Raw genomic sequence first — 18,249 nt, forward strand, 5'->3', positions numbered from 1 at the left:
GAGCGTCAGCAGCTCGGGGCTCCGGCCGGGAAGCGCCTCCTGCTCCCTGGGAGCAGAGGGTCACCCAGCGGGCTGCCGGGCGGCGGCGGCGCCAGGGCGCAGCGCTTCCTGCTCGGGCTCTTCGTGCACGCGTGGCTGTGGGCGGCCTCGGGCTCGTCTGCCCAGGTGTTCAACCTCAGCCTTTCCGTGGACGAGGGCCTTCCTCCAGACACTCTAGTCGGTGACATCCGCGCGGGGCTGCCGGCCACGCAGCAGCAGCAGGAGGGGGGCGGCTTCTTTCTGTCTGAGGATTCGGATGACTCCCCGTTGCTGGATGACTTCCACGTGCATCCGGACACAGGCATCATCCGCACGGCGCGGCGCCTGGACCGAGAGCGGCGGGACTGCTACAGCTTCGTGGCCGCCACGCTGCTGGGCGCGGTGGTGCAGGTGGAGATCCGCGTCAACGACGTGAACGACCACTCGCCCCGCTTTCCCCGCGACTCCCTGCAACTCGACGTCTCCGAGCTCAGCCCGCCAGGTACAGCCTTCCGCCTGCCAGGCGCCCAAGACCCAGACGCCGGGCTGTTCAGCATACAGGGCTACACTCTGGTGCAACCGTCCGACCTTTCTGAGGACCCCGCAGGACCATTCTTCCAGTTGCGCTACGGGGCCCCGGTGTCACCAAAGTCGCCGCCGTCTTCGTCGCCCCTTGAGCCCCTAGACCTGGTGCTGCTGCGGCGCTTGGACCGAGAGGCGGTGGCAGCACACGAGCTGCAGATCGAGGCGTGGGACGGCGGTCGCCCGCGGCGCACAGGCAGCCTGCGGGTGGACCTGCGCGTGCTGGATGAGAACGACAACCCACCCGTATTTGAGCAGAGCGAGTACCGCGCCGCCGTGCGCGAGGACGCACTGCCAGGCGCCGAGGTCTGTCGTGTGCGCGCCACCGACCGTGACCTGGGGCCCAATGGCCACGTGCGCTACAGAATCCGCTCCCGGCAGGCGCCCGGGACGGGTGGCAGTGGCGGGCCACTGGGCGACGCGGCCTATTTCGCGGTGGAGGAGATGAGCGGGGTGGTGCGAGTGCAGAGGCCGCTGGACCGCGAGTCTCAGGCCTGGCACCAGCTGGTGGTGGAGGCCCGCGACGGAGGTGCAGAGCCCGAGGTTGCCACCGTGCGCGTGTCCATCGCGGTGCTGGACGTGAATGACAACTGGCCCGCCATTCATCTGCTCTTCCTTACCGAAGGAGGCGCCGCGCGCGTCTCTGAGGGCGCTCGAATCGGCGACTATGTGGCTCGGGTCTCCGTGTCCGACGCGGACGGTGACCCAGAGAAGGCAGAGGAGGCCATTGGGGAACTCGGTATGGGCCTCGGGGGTGGGAGCATCTCGCTGGCCTTGGAGGGCGGTGAGGGAGCCTTTGCGCTGCAGTCCGGAGGCTCCTCAGGGGTATTCTTCCTTTGCGTCGAGGGTCCCCTAGACAGGGAGAGCAGAGACCTGTATGATTTGCGACTGGTGGCCACGGATGCGGGAACCCCGCCGCTGAGCACGGAGGAGACGCTGTTGCTCCGGGTTGCTGACCTCAATGACCAGCCGCCTCTCTTCAGCCAGGAGCATTACCGGGCCTCAGTGTCCGAGGCCGCGGCCCCCGGCACCGCGGTAGTGTGCGTCAGCGCCTCCGATGAGGATGAGCCTGGCACAGACCACGCCCGGCTGCGCTACGCGCTGGTCCCTCTCCCAGCGCGCTGCAACCCGGAGGCTCTGAGGGCCACCGCTGAGTGTGGACCATCCTTCAGCATCGATCCTGAAATTGGTGTGATTAGCACCACCCGGAGTCTGGACCGAGAAGTCCAGGAGGCCGTAGAGCTGAGAGTGGTGGCCCAAGACCTCGGAGAGCCCCCGCTCTCTGCCACCTGCCTTGTGAGCATCACTGTGGGCGACGTGAATGACAACGAGCCCATCTTCCTGAAGCAGGTGTACAACGCCACCCTTCTGGAGCATGCCCCAGTCGGACACTGCTTTCTGCAGGTGAGTGCATCAGGCCTATCGGGAGGCCTGGGAAGGGATGGAGAGGTTGTGAGTAAGTACAAGGAAGGAGAATTGTGATGTGGATAGTTATACCCAAGCTGAGAATGCAGGGGACATGGGCTCTGGTTCCTCCTCTGCAGGGAGATGAATGGGTGCCCTCCGGTCACCTAACTTTTCTGAATGGTCTCTAAGGTCTTTTCTACCTCACGTGATATTTGGACCTTGATTTTGCTTATGGAATGCTGATTTCCTTCAGTCTGTATAGGAGCACCCAGATAGGTTTGGGAGGAACAACCCGTTCTCGGTTTTACTTTTTAACAGTGTGCAAATGGCAATGTCGCATATATTTGAGGATCATTATGTGGTCACCTGGGGAAGTGAGGTGGCCCTCACACACTGGTTTTTCAAGTAAACAAGTGTATGCCTTTAAACACTGAAACTGTTTTGAGTAACTATTTCCAGAGACTTCTTACACATTGTCCTACCTTCTCTGGAAGTTTACAAGAGGTAGTGGAGGACATAAGTCATTTTTTACCAGCTGCGGGCTGAACTCCTCCAGGGATGCCTTCTGGATTCAGGAGTAGCGGGGCTCAAGCATCCTTTATAAAATGGATGATGTCCTTTATAAACGGATCTCAGAATGTTGTGATGTGCACCCTTCTAGCAGTACTCCTTATGGCTTCCAATTTCCTGGTATTTATCTGATGTGAGATAACAAACTAGATTTCCAAGACTGGTTTATTTACTCCAAGATAATTTGAGTAAATAAATAGAGCCTGAGAGGCTAACTAGTGAGTGAAGCTCTAAAACTCCATTTAGCTCTCAAGCTGGGTTGTTTTAAGAGCTCTATGGCTTATTTCTTGGTTCTCTGGTGAGGGGGTGGTGTGGGCGGGGTGAGGCTTTAGCCTCAATAAGTCATGTCTCAATAACCTTTAGATAAGGAAGATGCCACTGTATTTTAAAAATGAGTTACCTGACTTCTCTCTTTTTTAATCCTTTGGCTCTGTGGGTAATAATAATCTCCATTCCTTTCTCTGGCATGACTGACGACTCACTGAGGTGCTAGGTTATTAAAAGAAGGCTTGAAAATCAATTAATGCTGATGAAACAGATCCACAAATGCCGATGAATAACATAATGGAAGTTTATTTACATCTCAAGCAGAGTCTGATACGATGCAGGTTGATTGGTCCTTCTCCATCCAAGGTAGGGCCAGGGCTGGGAGTGACTTAGATCAGGTCCACCAATGTCCCATTGGTCAGAGCTTAGCCACGTGGCCTCAGGTGTACTGAAAAGGTGGCTGAGAAACGGAGAGGAGCACATGCTGCCAGTGGGCACCAATTGTGTCCTCCATGGATGTTGAAAACTGAAATCATAATAGATGAGAGGTTGGATTAGATAATTTCCAAAATTTCTTCCATCTGGAAGACCTTAAGGATCTTGGTGCGAAACAGTACAACTGGACTCTATTTGAAGGAAAATAAGCGCAAATTAATTATGATTCCTTTGATTAGAGCCTGTCTTTTTAGAGTTGTTTCTAAAATTGTGAGATGATTCTGCCGTGAGGTGTGAGTTTATCCCATTACTATGACTTGGTATGTGGCAGATCCATTATGGTGAGCTGAACTTAGCTCAAGTGCAAGACTGCATCTTTAATCGCAAAAATCCTTTCAGGTTGCCAAGTATTGTTATAGGTAGTATTAAAGGGTGCTGATTAGAATTTCTGGAAATTCCAGCAATCTAGCCACTCAAGATTGCAGACACATTCTTATACACTGGGCTCTCTGACCTCACCATAGCAGCTTTGTGAACTTTCTGTGCTGCATCAGCTCTCTCTCGCTGACTCTGTCCCCTAAGTCTCACCCAGAGTGTCTTCCATCTGCTTGTGATCTCTTTACTCTCAATCTTTCTTTATACCACTTTGTAAAAACAAACCTCCCCCACTCCCTTTGGATCTCATGGCCTCTCCTTTCTTCCAGGGCTTTGTTTAATTACATTATATCAATTCTTACAGTTGAACGTTTCTGTTGCCCTTTACCCATTTTCTCCCTTTAGACCTCATCTCTGCTCAATTCTCCTTCGTCGGAATCATAAAAATCCAAAATGAGAAATGACAGGAAAAAAAAAAAGTTCTTTCCTGGATTCCCTGTAAGGGAATAATACCATGTCACCTAATAAAACAAAGCCTGAAACTTCTAGGTGTCTTGGTGGTTACTCCACAACACTCATCCCTGGGCTTATTCCACTCTTATTATGCTCCTACTGCCACCCCAGGGCAGCCACCCTCCCATCCCCCAGTGCTGGCTGAACGCTTCCACGTTCTCAGACCCAAATTGGAAATTTCCAAAGACTTTAAGTGTGGGGCCGAACAAAGAGATTTAATACAGAGGACAAGAACTGGTAGCAGCCTGAGATGGGTGACCTCTAGCCCCCAAAGGTTTTCACAACCTTGTGGGCACTTGTCTGGATTTCTTAGTTCTTTGCTCCCCACTGCCCCCCAGGTGGAGAGCCCCTTCTTGACAGCCTGCCCCTCGGGAACTCCTTTCAGCATCTCTTGATGTTTTCGTGGTCAAGGCAGTTGCTCCTGTGTTTGCCTCTGAGTTCTAGTGTCTGGCCTGAAAGACTCTCTTTTTCTTCAGATTACTATCAAAGAGACTAACCTCAGTCTCTCTTGGTGGTGAGACTGCCACTCTCTGCCCCACTCTAAATCCAACCATGTGAACTACACTGACAGCCTTTATCTTGTTGTTGTTGTTGTTTTTATAAATTTATTTATTTTTATTTGTTTATTTTTGGCTGCGTTGGGTCTTCGTTGTGGTGTGTGGGCTTCTCCTTGCAGTGGCTTCTCTTGTGGAGCATGGGCTCTAGGTGCGCGGGCTTCAGTAGTTGTGGCACGTGGGCTTCAGTAGTTGTGGCACATGGACTTAGTTGCTCTGCGGCATGTGGGATCTTCCCGGATTGGGGCTCGAATCAGTGTCCCCTGCATTGGCAGGGGGATTCTTATCCACTGAGCCACTTTATCTTGTGACCAGATCTTCAAACAAGAAGATCTTCAAACTGCAGCCTTCATACCTGAATTACACACGTTCCATAACAAGATTATTCTCTTGTACTCCCCCAAATATCAGTACTGTGTTCATTCACTAATTCATTTGCTTAATCAAACAACAACATTCATTGAATAAACAACATTCCATGAACAGTATTTATGGGGTACGTATTACATTCTAGGAACTCGTGCTGGTGCTGGGGAGGCAGCAGTGAGGCCAGGTCCCTGTGCCAGCCAAGTGTAGAGTCCCAAGTCCTCCGTCCCCTGTCTCCTTCCCTACTCCATGTGAAGGCATATGCCCCACCCCCACTTGCTGATCACCCCTTCCCACCCTGTTCTGATCTCCCCCACCACTGTGCTAAATTCTGCCTCTCCAAAGGCACCTATGTTCTTTTATTTCAGATCCACTGGGCTTTCTTAGTTTAACCTGACTCATTCTCTAAGGCATTTTGGGCTGCTGCCCACTTTCTCTTTCTTGAATGCATCATCTTCACTGCCTTCTGTCTCACTGCATCCTCTCTGTCTCAGTCTTGCCAATTCCTCCTTGTGTCCCCTACTCAGTGTGATAGAGGCGTTTCCAAAGGTTTTGTCTTCCTCTCACTTCGATCTTTTCTATACTTTCTACTTATGTATTCCCAGAACTGCAACTTTTTTTTTTTAACATCTCCAGGGTCGACCTCCTTTACTAACTGCAGATTAACATTTCTCTACCTGGTATGTATCTCTGCCTGGAAGTATTTTTGACATCTCAAATTCTGACATTTTTTAAATCGATGTCATTTATCTTCTACTCTTTTTCTTTCTTCCCCCAACCTTCATTAATCAGCTCCTTTTTGAAACTTTCTATATTTTGTTAATGGATCCCTTCTATAGATGTATTTATGCATTTGGTGTGTGTCTGTCTGTGTTTTTGCTATTTGTTGGAGTGGTTGTGGGTTTCATTGCTGAGAGTGACAAGGGTGAAGAGCAAGGTCATGGCTCATATGAATTAATTGGGTAAAAAGCAAGTCTTGGGATCCCATACACGGGCTGTGAGAGAGAGTACCCGCTGTGCTCGTGTGTTTGCTCTCCTGGTCTGACTTTGAGGAGCCTGACTAGGAGGGGTGCCTGGGCATTAAACATAATATCGACCATCTGGGAAGATGTGGGAGATGGGAAGGCCTGATGCCAACTGAAGGCCTGATGCCAACTGTGCTCCATAGCCTGAGAAGGACTAACCTATATCTTGTTTCTGATTCATTACATCTTTTGGGGTTACTTCCTTTTATGAATCCCCATCCTTTAGGAAAGTCTTTCTAAATGTGTGAACTTTGTCTCAACTGTACTGTGGAGGTAAAAATGGAAAACCCAAAACACCTCCTGGGGTGGTATGATTTAAGGGAAGGGTTATTAAGTAGCTTTAGTCAAAGTGTCCAGGGCTGGCAGCCCCTCTCCTGAAGTCTGGGTGGTGATGATGGCAAGGGATGCCGAGGTAGGCGGTCCTTAGGAACAGTGTGAGACCTTCTTTCAAGAGGCTGTCCTAGTGCCAACCTTGGATTAAGGAAGATGTTTCCTAACACCTTCATATCATCTTTGATTCCTCCCCAAATTTGACCACACTAGTTGCCAAGGCCTTCATTTGTCCCTTCATTTATACCCATTGTTGCCACCCTAGTTCTGTCCACATTGTTCCTTGTCTTCTGTTGCCTGTTCTTGACACCAGAGAGATTTTGGACATATGTCAAATGCCACCTCCTCCCACTAAATGTTTCCTTCTTCTGTCTAGCTCTTTTCTTAATGTCCTTTATGGTGCTACAGTTGTTTACTTGTATTAGTAAGACGATGGATTGTGATTGCCTTGTGCTGTTACAATTTAATGGTATTTGAGTCCCTGTAATTCCTAGTGTTCTCAATCTCATATACTGGAAGATCAACACTTTTGTTAAATTGTGTTGAAGAGCATAATGAAAAAATATTTACTAGCCAGTGGTAGACCTAGTAAAGGTTTTTACTTTTTTTTACGTTTCGTTTGTATGTATATTAAATTTATTGTAAAGTTTCTTTCCTCCTTATATTTTATCATTGATCTTTTGGAATTTTATGGTCTGAATTGCATTGTTTATCCCTCATCTTATTACAGACATACTCTTACTGCTTACCTTACATACAAGCTTATGTACTTACCTAGTGTGTGCCAGCTTTGATGGTCATAGAATTGTATTACCATATATGATTGTCTCATTCTGGCTCTTTTGAATGGACCTGACCTGTCTGTACATGCACACTGAAAGCATGTGAGATTTCCACAGTGGTCATTTGCATCTGTCTCCAGGATGAGTCTAGATTACCTGCCAACTGTCATCTTCCCTGATTATCCGACTCCTGCTGGCCTTCCATTGTAGTTCCCAGCACGTGTTGGTATGTACCTCTGGCTTTGCTTTGATGACCTGTTTTTTTTTTTTTTTAACATCTTTATTGGGGTATAATTGCTTTACAATGGTGTGTTAGTTTCTCCTTTCTAACAAAGTGAATCAGTTATACATATACATATGTTCCCATATCTCTTCCCTCTTTGTCTCCCTCCCTCCCACCCTCCCTATCCCACCCCTCCAGACAGCCACAAAGAACGGAGCCGGTTTCCCTGTGCCATGCGGCTGCTTCCCACTAGCTATCTACCTTACGTTTGTTAGTGTATATATGTCCATGCCTCTCTCTCGCCCTGTCACAGCTCACCCTTCCCCCTCCCCATATCCTCAAGTCCGTTCTCCAGTAGGTCTGTGTCTTTATTCCTGTCTTACCCCTAGGTTCTTCATGACATTTTTTTTCCTTAAATTCCATATATATGTGTTAGCATACGGTATTTATCTTTCTCTTTCTGACTTACTTCACTCTGTATGACAGACTCTAGGTCTATCCACCTCATTACAAATAGCTCAATTTCATTTCTTTTTATGGCTGAGTAATATTCCATTGTATATATGTGCCACATCTTCTTTATCCATTCATCCGATGATGGGCACTTAGGTTGTTTCCATCTCCGGGCTATTGTAAATAGAGCTGCAATGAACATTTTGGTACATGACTCTTTTTGAATTATGGTTTTCTCAGGGTATATGCCCAGTAGTGGGATTGCTGGGTCATATGGTAGTTCTATTTGTAGTTTTTTAAGGAACCTCCATACTGTTCTCCATAGTGGCTGAACCAATTCACATTCCCACCAGCAGTGTAAGAGTGTTCCCTTTTAGGTACTTGAGATTGGCTGTAGAATTCTCTGAGACTTCGTTTTGGTAGCCTTCCTCTCCCTGTTCCCCACCCAGCTGCTACCCAAGGCTAATCAGCTGGCTTTACTTCCTTTCCCCTTTTCCTGCTTGAGAAAGATGATCAGATAATTTGTTAGGCTATGTAATCGGAGGGGTATAGCCTGGAATCTGTGGGATGCATTGCTAGTTACAGTCAATATATAACTTCCAAGTACTTTGTCTAGTTCTTGGTTCTAGAACTAAAGATAATTGACATTACATGGTAGAGAGTTCTTAGCTTTGAAGACTAAAATTAAGCTACACACAGTGATGAAAAATATAGCCAGACTGTGGGATCAGTGTGCCTGGGTTTGAATCTCAGCTCCACTACTTACTAGCCATGTCATCTTGGGCACTGTGCCTCAGTTTCCTCATCTGGAAAATATGGATAACAATGGTATCAGCTTGATATAAAATTTTTGTGTGTGTGATGAATTAGTATATGTATGCTTAAAGCAATGCTTGACTCGTAGTAAGTCCTGAATGCATGCTATTTATTATTAAATGCTAGTAAATAAGACTTCTAGAAATGATGAAGACTATTTTGCCTGATATAGTGAATGCTGAGGACTAATTAAAAATGACATTTCAAATAAAATTCTTGGGACTTCCCTGGTGGTCCAGTACTAAAGAATCCGCTTTACAGTGCAGGGGATGTGTGTTCGATGCCTGGTCAGGGAACTAAGATCCCATATGCCACAGGGCAACTAAGCCCACGCACCACAGCTACTGAGGTTGTGTGCCTCAACTAGAGCCTGTGTGCTGCAAACTACAGAGCCCACGTGCTCTGGAACCCACGCGCCACAACTACAGAGCCCATGCGCTCAGGAACCTGTGCACCACAACTAGAGAGAAGCCCGCACGCTGCAACGAAAGATCCCTCATGCCACAACTAAGACCCCACATAGCCAAAAATAAATAATAAATAAATCTTAAAAATTCTCTTGCACAAAAAGCAGAAAAAATTTAAATTGTGTATTCAGTTTTTAGTTAGATGTATGTGTCTGGCAATGAAGGGAGAAAGCTATTTTGCTTACGTTGGAAGCTTGTAACATCTACTTATGGGTTTATGGAATCCCATGTGTCTTCAAGCAAGGTTCAAATGACCTCTCAATAGCTATCCTCCACCCCTACCCCACCCCCTATGCTGCCACAGAAAAAAACACTGTGAAAGTCATAGAGGGGAGGCAGTGTGATATAAGTTGTGGCAAAGGCCTTGTTGTGATGGGTCATGAGTCCTCAGGGTTTCACCCCAAGGATGCTAAGCATGACACTTAGATTCAGTGGGATCCCTTTCATCTATGCAGGGCATGATTCTGGTCTACAGAGTAACTTAGTATTTTTTTTTTATTGAGTTATAATTAACATACAATATGATATAGTTTGAGGTGTTCAACATAGTGATTCAATACTCTTATACATTATGGAATGATCACCACAATAAGTCCAGTTACCATCCATCACCATACAATGTTGTTGCAGTTATCAACTATATTTCCTGTACATTACATCCCCAAGACTTATTTATTTTATAAGTGGAAGCTTGTACCTCTTACTCCCTTCATGTATTTCACCAGTCCCCCTACCCCACTCCCCTCTGGCAACCACCAGTTTCTTCTCTGTACCTATGTCAGTTTCTGGTTTTTTTTTTGTTTGCTTTGTTTTTTAGATTACACATACAAGTGAAATCACATGGTATTTGTCTTTCTTTTTCTTACTTATTTCACTTACCATAATACCCTCTGCATCTGTCCATGTTGCCACAGATCGCAAGATTTCATTCTTTTTATGGCAGAGTAATATTCCATTGTATATATGTGTATATATGTGTGTATATATATCTCATCTTTTTTACCCATTCATTTGTTGATGGACACCTAGTTTGCTTCCATATCTTGGCTATTGTAAATAGTGCTGCAATGAACATAGAAGTACATGTATCTTTTCGAATTAGTGTTTTCATTTTCTTTGGGTAAATACCCAGAAGTGGAATTGCTGGGTCATATGGTAGCTCTATTTTTAGTTTTCTGAGGAGCTTCCATACTGTCTTCTGTAGTGGCTATACCAGTTTACAGTCCCATCAACAGTGCATGAGGGTTCCCTTTTCTCCACATCTTGCCTTTTTGAAATAGCCATTCTGACAGGTATGAGGTGATCTCACTGTGATTTTAATTTGTATTTTCCTGATTATTAGTGATGTTGAGCACCTTTTTGTGTGCCTGTTGGCCACCTGTATGTCTTCTTTGGAAAATTATCTATTCAGGTCCTCTGCCCATATTTGACTGGGTTATTTTTTAGCTATTGAGCTGTATGAGTTCTTTACATATTTTGGATATCAACCCCTTATCAGATACATTGTTTGCAGATATCCTATTCAATAGATCACCTTTTAGTTTTGTCAGTGGTTTCTTTCACTGTGCAAAAGCTTTTTAGTTTGATGTAGTCCCATTTGTTTATTTTTGCTTTTGTTGCCCTTTCTGGAGGAGACATCTTTAAAACCATTTTGAGTTAATTTTTGTATACGGTATAAGTGGTCCAGTTCCATTATTTTACATGTGGCTGTCCAGTTTTCCCAGCACTGTTCAATTATTGAAGAGACTATCTTTTCCCCATTGTATTCTTACCCCCTTGACCATATGAGTGAGCATGGGTTTATTTCTGGGCTCTCTATTCTGTTCCATTGTTCTGTGTGTTTGTTTTGGTATCAGTGCCATAGCATTTTGATTACTGTAGATTTGTAGTATAGTTTCAAGTCTGGGAGTGTGACACCTCCAGCTTTGTTCTTCTTTCTCAAGATTGCTTTGTATATTTGGGGCCTTTTGTGGTTCCATACAAATTTTAGGATTATTTGTTCTAGTTCTGTGAAAAATGCCATTGATATTTTGATAGGGATTGCATTGAATTTGCAGATTATTTTGGGTAGTATGGATATTTTAATGATACTGATCTTTCCAATCCATGAGCATGGTGTATCTTTCCATATGTTTGTGTCATCTTCAGTTTCTTTCATCAGTCTCTTATAGTTTCCAGAATGCAGGTTTTTCACCTTTTTGGTTAAATTTATTCTTAGGTATTTTATTCTTTTGGATGCAATTGTTAATGGGGTTGTTTTCTTAATTTCTCTTTCTGATAGTTCTCTTTCTCTTTCATTATTAGTGGGCAGAAATGCAACAGATTTCTATTCTATATTCTACATCTTTACTGAATTCATTTTTAGTTCTAATAGTGTTTTGGTGGAGGCTTTTGGGTTTTATATTTATTGTTTCATGTCATCTGCAAATAGTGACAGTTTTACTTCTTCATTTCCAATTTGGATGCCTTTTATTTCTCTTTCTTACCTAATTGCTGTGGCTAAGACTTCCAGTACTGTGTGGAATGAAGTGGCAAGAGTGGGCATCCTTGTCTCAGTTCTGGTCTTAGAGGAGAAGCTTTCAGATGTTTACCATTGAGTGTGGTGTTGGCTGTGGGCTCATTGTACATGGCCTACAGTTTTACTCCCTACACCACCACATTGGATGATTTTGATGTCATATCTTATATCTTTTTAATTTTGTGTATCCCTTAACTACTTGTTGTAGTTATAGTTGATTTGTACTATTTTTGTCTTTTAACCTTCATACTAGCTCTTAAGTGCCTCATCCACTGCATTTACTATACTTGCCTTTACCAGTGAGATTTTTATATATATATATATGTTTTGTCATTTCTAGTTGTGGCCTTAAAGAAAACTCTTTAGCATTTCTTGTAAGGCAGTTTAGTGGTGATGAACTCATTTAATTTTTGCTTTTTGGGAGACTTTGTAATCCCTCTTTCAATTCTGAATGAAAACCTTGACAGATAGCATATTCTAAATTGTAAATTTTTTTCTCTTTTAGCACTTTAAATATATCCTGCCACTCCCATCTGGCCTGTAAAGTTTCTGCTGAAAAATCAGCTGATAGTCTTACAAGGTTTCCCTTGTATGTGATTAGTTGTTTTTCTCTTGCTGTCTTTAAGATTCTCACTTTTACTTTAACTTTTGCCACTTTAATTATGTCTTGGTGTGAATCTCTTTAGGTTCATCTTCTTTGGGACTCTGTGCTTCCTGTACCTGGATGTTTGTTTCCTTCCCCAAGTTAGGGAAGTTTTCAGTCATTGTTTCTTCAAATAAGTTTTCTGTTACTTCCTCTCTTTCTTCTCCTTCTGGGATATCTATAATGTGAATGTTAGTATACTTAATGTTGTCCCTGAGGTCCCTTAAATTATCCTCATTTAAAAGAATTCTTTCTTCCTTTTGCTGTTTTGATTGGGTGATTTCCACTATTCTGTATTCCAGATTGCTTATCCATTCTTCTGTGTCATCGAATCTGCTGTTCATTGTGGTCTTCTTCTCTGATTGGTTTTTCTTATATTTCCTTAATCTTTGTTGAAGTTCTCATTGAGTTCCTCCATTTTTCTCCCAAATTCAGTGAGCATCCTTATGATCATTTCTTTGAACTCTTTATCAGGTAAATTATTTATCACTGTTTCATTAGGGTTTTTATTTTCCCCTAAGGTTTTATTTTGTTCTTTTGTTTGGAACACATTCTTCTGTATCCTCATTTTGCTTGACTTTTGGTGTTTGTTTCCATGAAGTAGAGAAAACAGCTCTCCCTCCCAGTCTTGAAAGAGTGGTCCTCTGTGGGAATGCCCCTGTGTGGACTGCTCACAGGTCAGGGGCAGTCCTTGGAATGCACAACACCAGGGCCACCTTAACAGGAAGGCTGGAGCAGGAGCAGGCGTAGGTCTGGGGAAGTCCTTGGTGGACTAAAACAATGCTCTGCCAGCACCCCTGATCCTGCAGAGGACTCCAGCAGTTCTCCACCTGTTTGGCAGGAGTTCTAAAGTTAGTAAATGGATTTCTTTGCTGTGTAGTATATGTGCCCTTTAAACAGCTGGTTTTTCACTGTGTCCCAGGGTGGTGAATCAGTGCTTGGACCCCTCAGTAATATCCCTTCCTATCTTAGGTTGCTGCCTCATGGGTGGAGTTCCCATGGATGCTGTGTCTCCGTCTCTCCTACCCATTTCTATGTGGTCCTTTTATGTAGAGAAGCTGTTCAGTCAGCCCTCAGGTCTTCTTCAGGAGGAGTTGCTCTGTATGTAGGCATAGATTTGATGTGTCTGTGGGAAGAGATTAGCTCAGGGTCATCCTAGCCACCTTGGTCCTCTTCCTATCTTAGTGTCTTTTGTTCTGTGTATCAGTTATTACTCTATGGAATCTTTTATTAAGACAGCCTGAAAAAAGACAGCACTGGAGTTTGAGTACAAAACCTTGGTTTCAGTTCTGACTTCACCATTTACTATCCCTGTTAACTTTTCTGGCCCTAGTTCCTCACTCATAAAATGTTGTATATTAGTTAGGGTTCTCCAAAGAAATAGAACCAATAGGAAATATAAAATGAAGAATTGACTCATGGGATTATAGAGGCCAAGAAATCCCATGATCTGCTGGCTGCAAGCTGGAGACTCAAGAAAGCTGGTGGTATAATTCGGTCCAAGTCTGAAGACTTGAGAGCCAGAAGAACTGATGGTGTAAGTCCCAGTCAGAGGACAGAAGACTGATGTCCCAGCTCAGCAGTCAGACAGAAAGAGCAAATTCATCCTTTCTCCTCTTTTTTGTTCTGTTGAGGCCTTCAGTGGATTGGATGATATGCACACACATTGGGGAGGACATTCTACTTTTCTCAGTCCAGCAATTCAAATGTTAGTCTCAGCCAGAAACACCCCCACAGACATACCTAGAAATAATGTTTAACCAGATATCTGGACATCATGAGGCCCAGACATGTTGACCATCACACACTGTAATTCATTTTGAGAGCATGTTATCATAAGGATTTGAGGTAATCTACACTATGTGGTAGAAAGTAGTCGGTATAGTAAGAATTAAGGGAACTTGGAGGTGGGAGGGTTTATGTGGTGGATCAGGATGGAGGTTTCACTAGATATGGACATTCAGGGAGTTCTGTGTTGTGATATGTAGGTTTTTATTTACAGCCTCTCATGGATACATTCCAGGATAGCTGCAAAACTTTTTTTTTTTTTTGCATAAAAATGTGTGATGCATTCCTAGGCGTGATCACCTCTGAAAGAAAATCATTTAGAATGGCCTTCTGAAAGTTGTGATCAGTATGATTTTCTTCCTCTGAGAATTGAAATCTGATGATATATTAATTTTATTTGCAACTAAACACCAGACTTCTATTAATGAGCCCTTTGCCTTCTAAATTATAAAGTAAAAGTGAGCAACCTTAGAAATAATTTATACTTTCATAGTCCATTAGGGAAACTATGCTAAGTCATTTTTACAAATGCCAGGTTATTGCTTAAAGTTTTACTGAATTAAAATCTTCATTTTAAAAGAATGTGTTGTTTGTGGTGCAGATAGATCAAATGAATATGGCAACGGATACAAATTTTAATTAAAACTCTAGGATACATAATCCATGTGGCGATAGTATGAACTAGAATAATCATGGTGTGTCTGGTCCTGTGGTGAAGTAGTGGGTGGAGTTTTGAAGGCACAGGAGACAGCCCATGAAGGACTCGCAGTGTTTGCCTAGAGTTTGGCCTTTGCTATGGAGGCAACAGAGGGAGGTGGGGAGTTTCTAAATAGAGATCAACCTGTGTAAAGTAAGGTTTTAGGAAGATTTGTCTTGAATCAGTGGAAGGAAGAAAGCAGCGAAACTAGGTAGGAGACTCCTGAGACTCTTGTAATAATACATATTCAGTTACGAGGGCCTGAACTAGGGAAATGGTAGTGAAGTGCAGTAGAAAGACTGACCTTAGAGGCATTATAAAGGAAATGCTACAACTTGAATAAGGGATGAGGGGAGAAGTAAAAGATGATCCCACATTTTCAGTCTGGGTTAGTGGGAGGAATAGGAAAAGCTGGTGGTGAGTTTTGGGGAAAAGATGCTCGCTTAGTTGAGTGTTTGATATGTTGCGCATGAATTAATGGCCAGTAGTCTGGGAAAAGATATCTTGAAAGCTTTTTAGATATTCAGAGCTACAGTAGGGGAAAGAGCGGAAGGTTGAAGATGGAAACTTGGAAGTCATTCATTTGGAGGTGATAATTAAAGCTGTGGAAGTGAAAGTGAGGATAATGAGAGAAGAGTCAACCGCTAAGGATGCTGGTGGGACAAGGGTCATGCCACTCATATGGTGTTGGAGGGCAGGTATCTGTGATCATAGTGCTGTTTGCTTATTTTCTGGAACCCCATGGACTGGCGGAGACTCTAGAGAGATGGTTGGCATCTTGCCCCATTTTCTAAGCTCCTTTGAACTGCTTCTGAAATATTCAGCATCCCTCTCCACACTCCCAGGCAGTAAGGCACACATTATCTGGCTCTGCTCTTCTCTCTTCCCACTTCTCCTTATTTCCTACAGACCTAGTCAGTCCGCCATATGCTTTGAGGGTATTGACAGCCTTTTAGCCAGTTTTGTCTCCACTGTAGCTCTTGCTATTCAGGCACACTGGTTTTACATTTTCCCAATTGGCCTGGTTTTATGTCTTTCGTTTTTCTGTTTGTTTGTTTGTTTGTTTGTTTTTTTGCAGTACGTGGGCCTCTCACTGTTGTGGCCTCTCCTGTTGCGGAGCACAGGCTCCAGACGCACAGGCTCAGCAGCCACGGCTCATGGGCCCAGCCGCTCCGCGGCATGTGGGATCTTCCCAGACTGAGGCACAAACCCGTGTCCCCTGCATTGGCAGGCGGACTCTCAACCACTGCGCCACCAGGGAAGCCCTGGTTTTATGTCTTTTCAAAATATTTTTTTATTTTTTATTGGAGTATAATTGCTTTACAATGTTGTGTTAGTTTCTGCGATACAATGAAGTGAATCAGCTATATGTATACATATATCCCCTCTCTCTTGGACCTCCCTCCATCCCAATCCCACCCACCTAGGTCATCACAGAGCACAGAGCTGAGCTCCCTATGCTGTACAGCAGGTTCCCACTAGCTATCTATTTTACACACGGTAGTATATTTATGTCAAACCTAATCTCCAAATTCATCCCACCCTCCCCTTCTTCCCCTGTGTCCACACGTCCATTCTCTATGTCTGTGTTTCTATTCCTTCCCTGCAGATAGGTTCATCTGTACCATTTTTTTAGATTCCACATATATGCGTTAATATATGATATTTGTTTTTCTCTTTCTGGCCTACTTCACTCTGTATGACAGACTCTAGGTCCATCTGAATCTCTACAAATGACCCAATTTCATTTCTTTTTAAGGCTGAGTAACGTTGCATTGTATATATGTACCACATCTTTATCCATTCATCTGTTGATGGATATTTAGGTTGTTTCCATGACCTAGCTATTGTAAATAGTGCTGCAGTGAACATTGTGGTACATGACTCTTTTTGAATTATGGTTTTCTCAGGGTATATGCCCAGTAGTGGGATTGCTGGGTCATATGGTAGCTCTATTTTAAGTTTTCTAAGGAACCTCTGTTCTGCACAGTGGCTGTATCAATTCACATTCCCACCAACAGTGCAAGAGGGTTCCCTTTTCTCCACACCCTCTCCAGCATTTATTGTTTGTAGATTTTTTGATGATGGCCCTTCTGACCAGTGTGAGGTGATACCTTATTGTAGTTTTGATTTGGATTTCTCTAATAATTAGTGATGTTGACCATCTTTTCATGGACCTTTTGGCCATCTATATGTCTTCTTTGGTGAAATGCCTATTTAGGTCTTCTGCCCATTTTTGGATTGGGTTGTTTGTTTTTTTGATATTGAGCTGCATGAGCTGTTTGTATATTTTGGAGATTAATCCTTTGTCAGTTGCTTTGTTTGCAAATATTTTCTCCCATTCTGCAGCTTGTCTTTGCCATCTTGTTTATGGTTTCCCTTGCTGTGCAAAAGCTTTTAAGTTTAATCAGGTCCCATTTGCTTACTTTTTGTTTTTATTTTCATTACTCTAGGAGGTGGGTCATAAAAGATCTTGCTGTGATTTATGTTAGAGTGTCTTTCCTATGTTTTCCTCTAAGAGTTTCATAGTGTCTGGTCTTTAATTTAGGTCTTTAATCCATTTTGAGTTTATTTTTGTGTATGGTGTTAGGGAGTGTTCTAATTTCATTCTTTAACATGTAGTTATCCAGTTTTCCCAGCACCATTTATTGAAGAGGCTGTCTTTTCTCCACTGTATATTCTTGCCTCCTTTGTCATAGACTAGGTGACCATATGCAAGTGGGTTTATCTCTGGGCTTTCTGTCCTGTACTGTTGAGCTATATTTCTACTTTTGTGCCAGTACCATACTGTGTTGATTACTGTAGCTTTGTAGTATAGTCTGAAGTTGGGGAGCCTGATTCCTCCAGCTCTGTTTTTCCTTCTCAAGATTGGTTTGGCTATTTGGGGTCATTTGTGTTTCCATACAAACCATAAAAATTTTTTGTTCTAATTCTGTGAAAAATACCATTGGTATTTGATAGAGATTGCACTGAACCTGTAGATTGCTTTGGGTGGTATAGTCATGTTCACAATATTGATTCTTCCAATCCAGGAGCATGGTTTATCTCTCCATCTGTTTGTGTCATCTTTGATTTCTTTCATCATTGTTTTCTGAGTACAGGTCTTTTGCCTCCTTAGGTAGGTTTATTCCTAGGTATTTTATTCTTTTTATCGTGATGATAAATGGGATTGTTTCCTTAATTTCTCTTTCTGATCTTTTATTGTTATTGTATAGGAGTGCAAGAGATTTCTGTGCATTAATTTTGTATCTTGCAACCTTACCAAATTCATTGATTAGTTCTAGTAGTTTTCTGGTGGCATCTTTAGGATTTTCTATGTATAGTATCATGTCATCTGCAAAGAGTGACAGTTTTACTTCTTCTTTTCCTATTTGTATTCCTTTTATTTCTTTTTCTTCTCTTATTGCTGTGGCTAGGACT

The 18,249-nt window shown here is 43.6% G+C and overlaps 1 protein-coding gene across 1 annotated transcript in view; it reads left to right on the forward strand.

Moving 5' to 3' along the window:
• DCHS2 (dachsous cadherin-related 2) overlaps positions 1-18,249 on the forward strand; it is a 304,834-nt gene that overhangs the window by 317 nt on the left and 286,268 nt on the right. Inside the window, exon 2 of the mRNA XM_007450282.1 lies at positions 1-2,004. Coding sequence (XP_007450344.1) covers positions 1-2,004 — 2,004 coding nt within the window. The remainder of the gene's footprint in view (positions 2,005-18,249) is intronic.

This window comes from Lipotes vexillifer, unplaced genomic scaffold, assembly GCF_000442215.2.
Source record: "Lipotes vexillifer unplaced genomic scaffold, Lipotes_vexillifer_v1.1 scaffold266, whole genome shotgun sequence".
Taxonomy (NCBI): domain Eukaryota; kingdom Metazoa; phylum Chordata; class Mammalia; order Artiodactyla; family Lipotidae; genus Lipotes; species Lipotes vexillifer.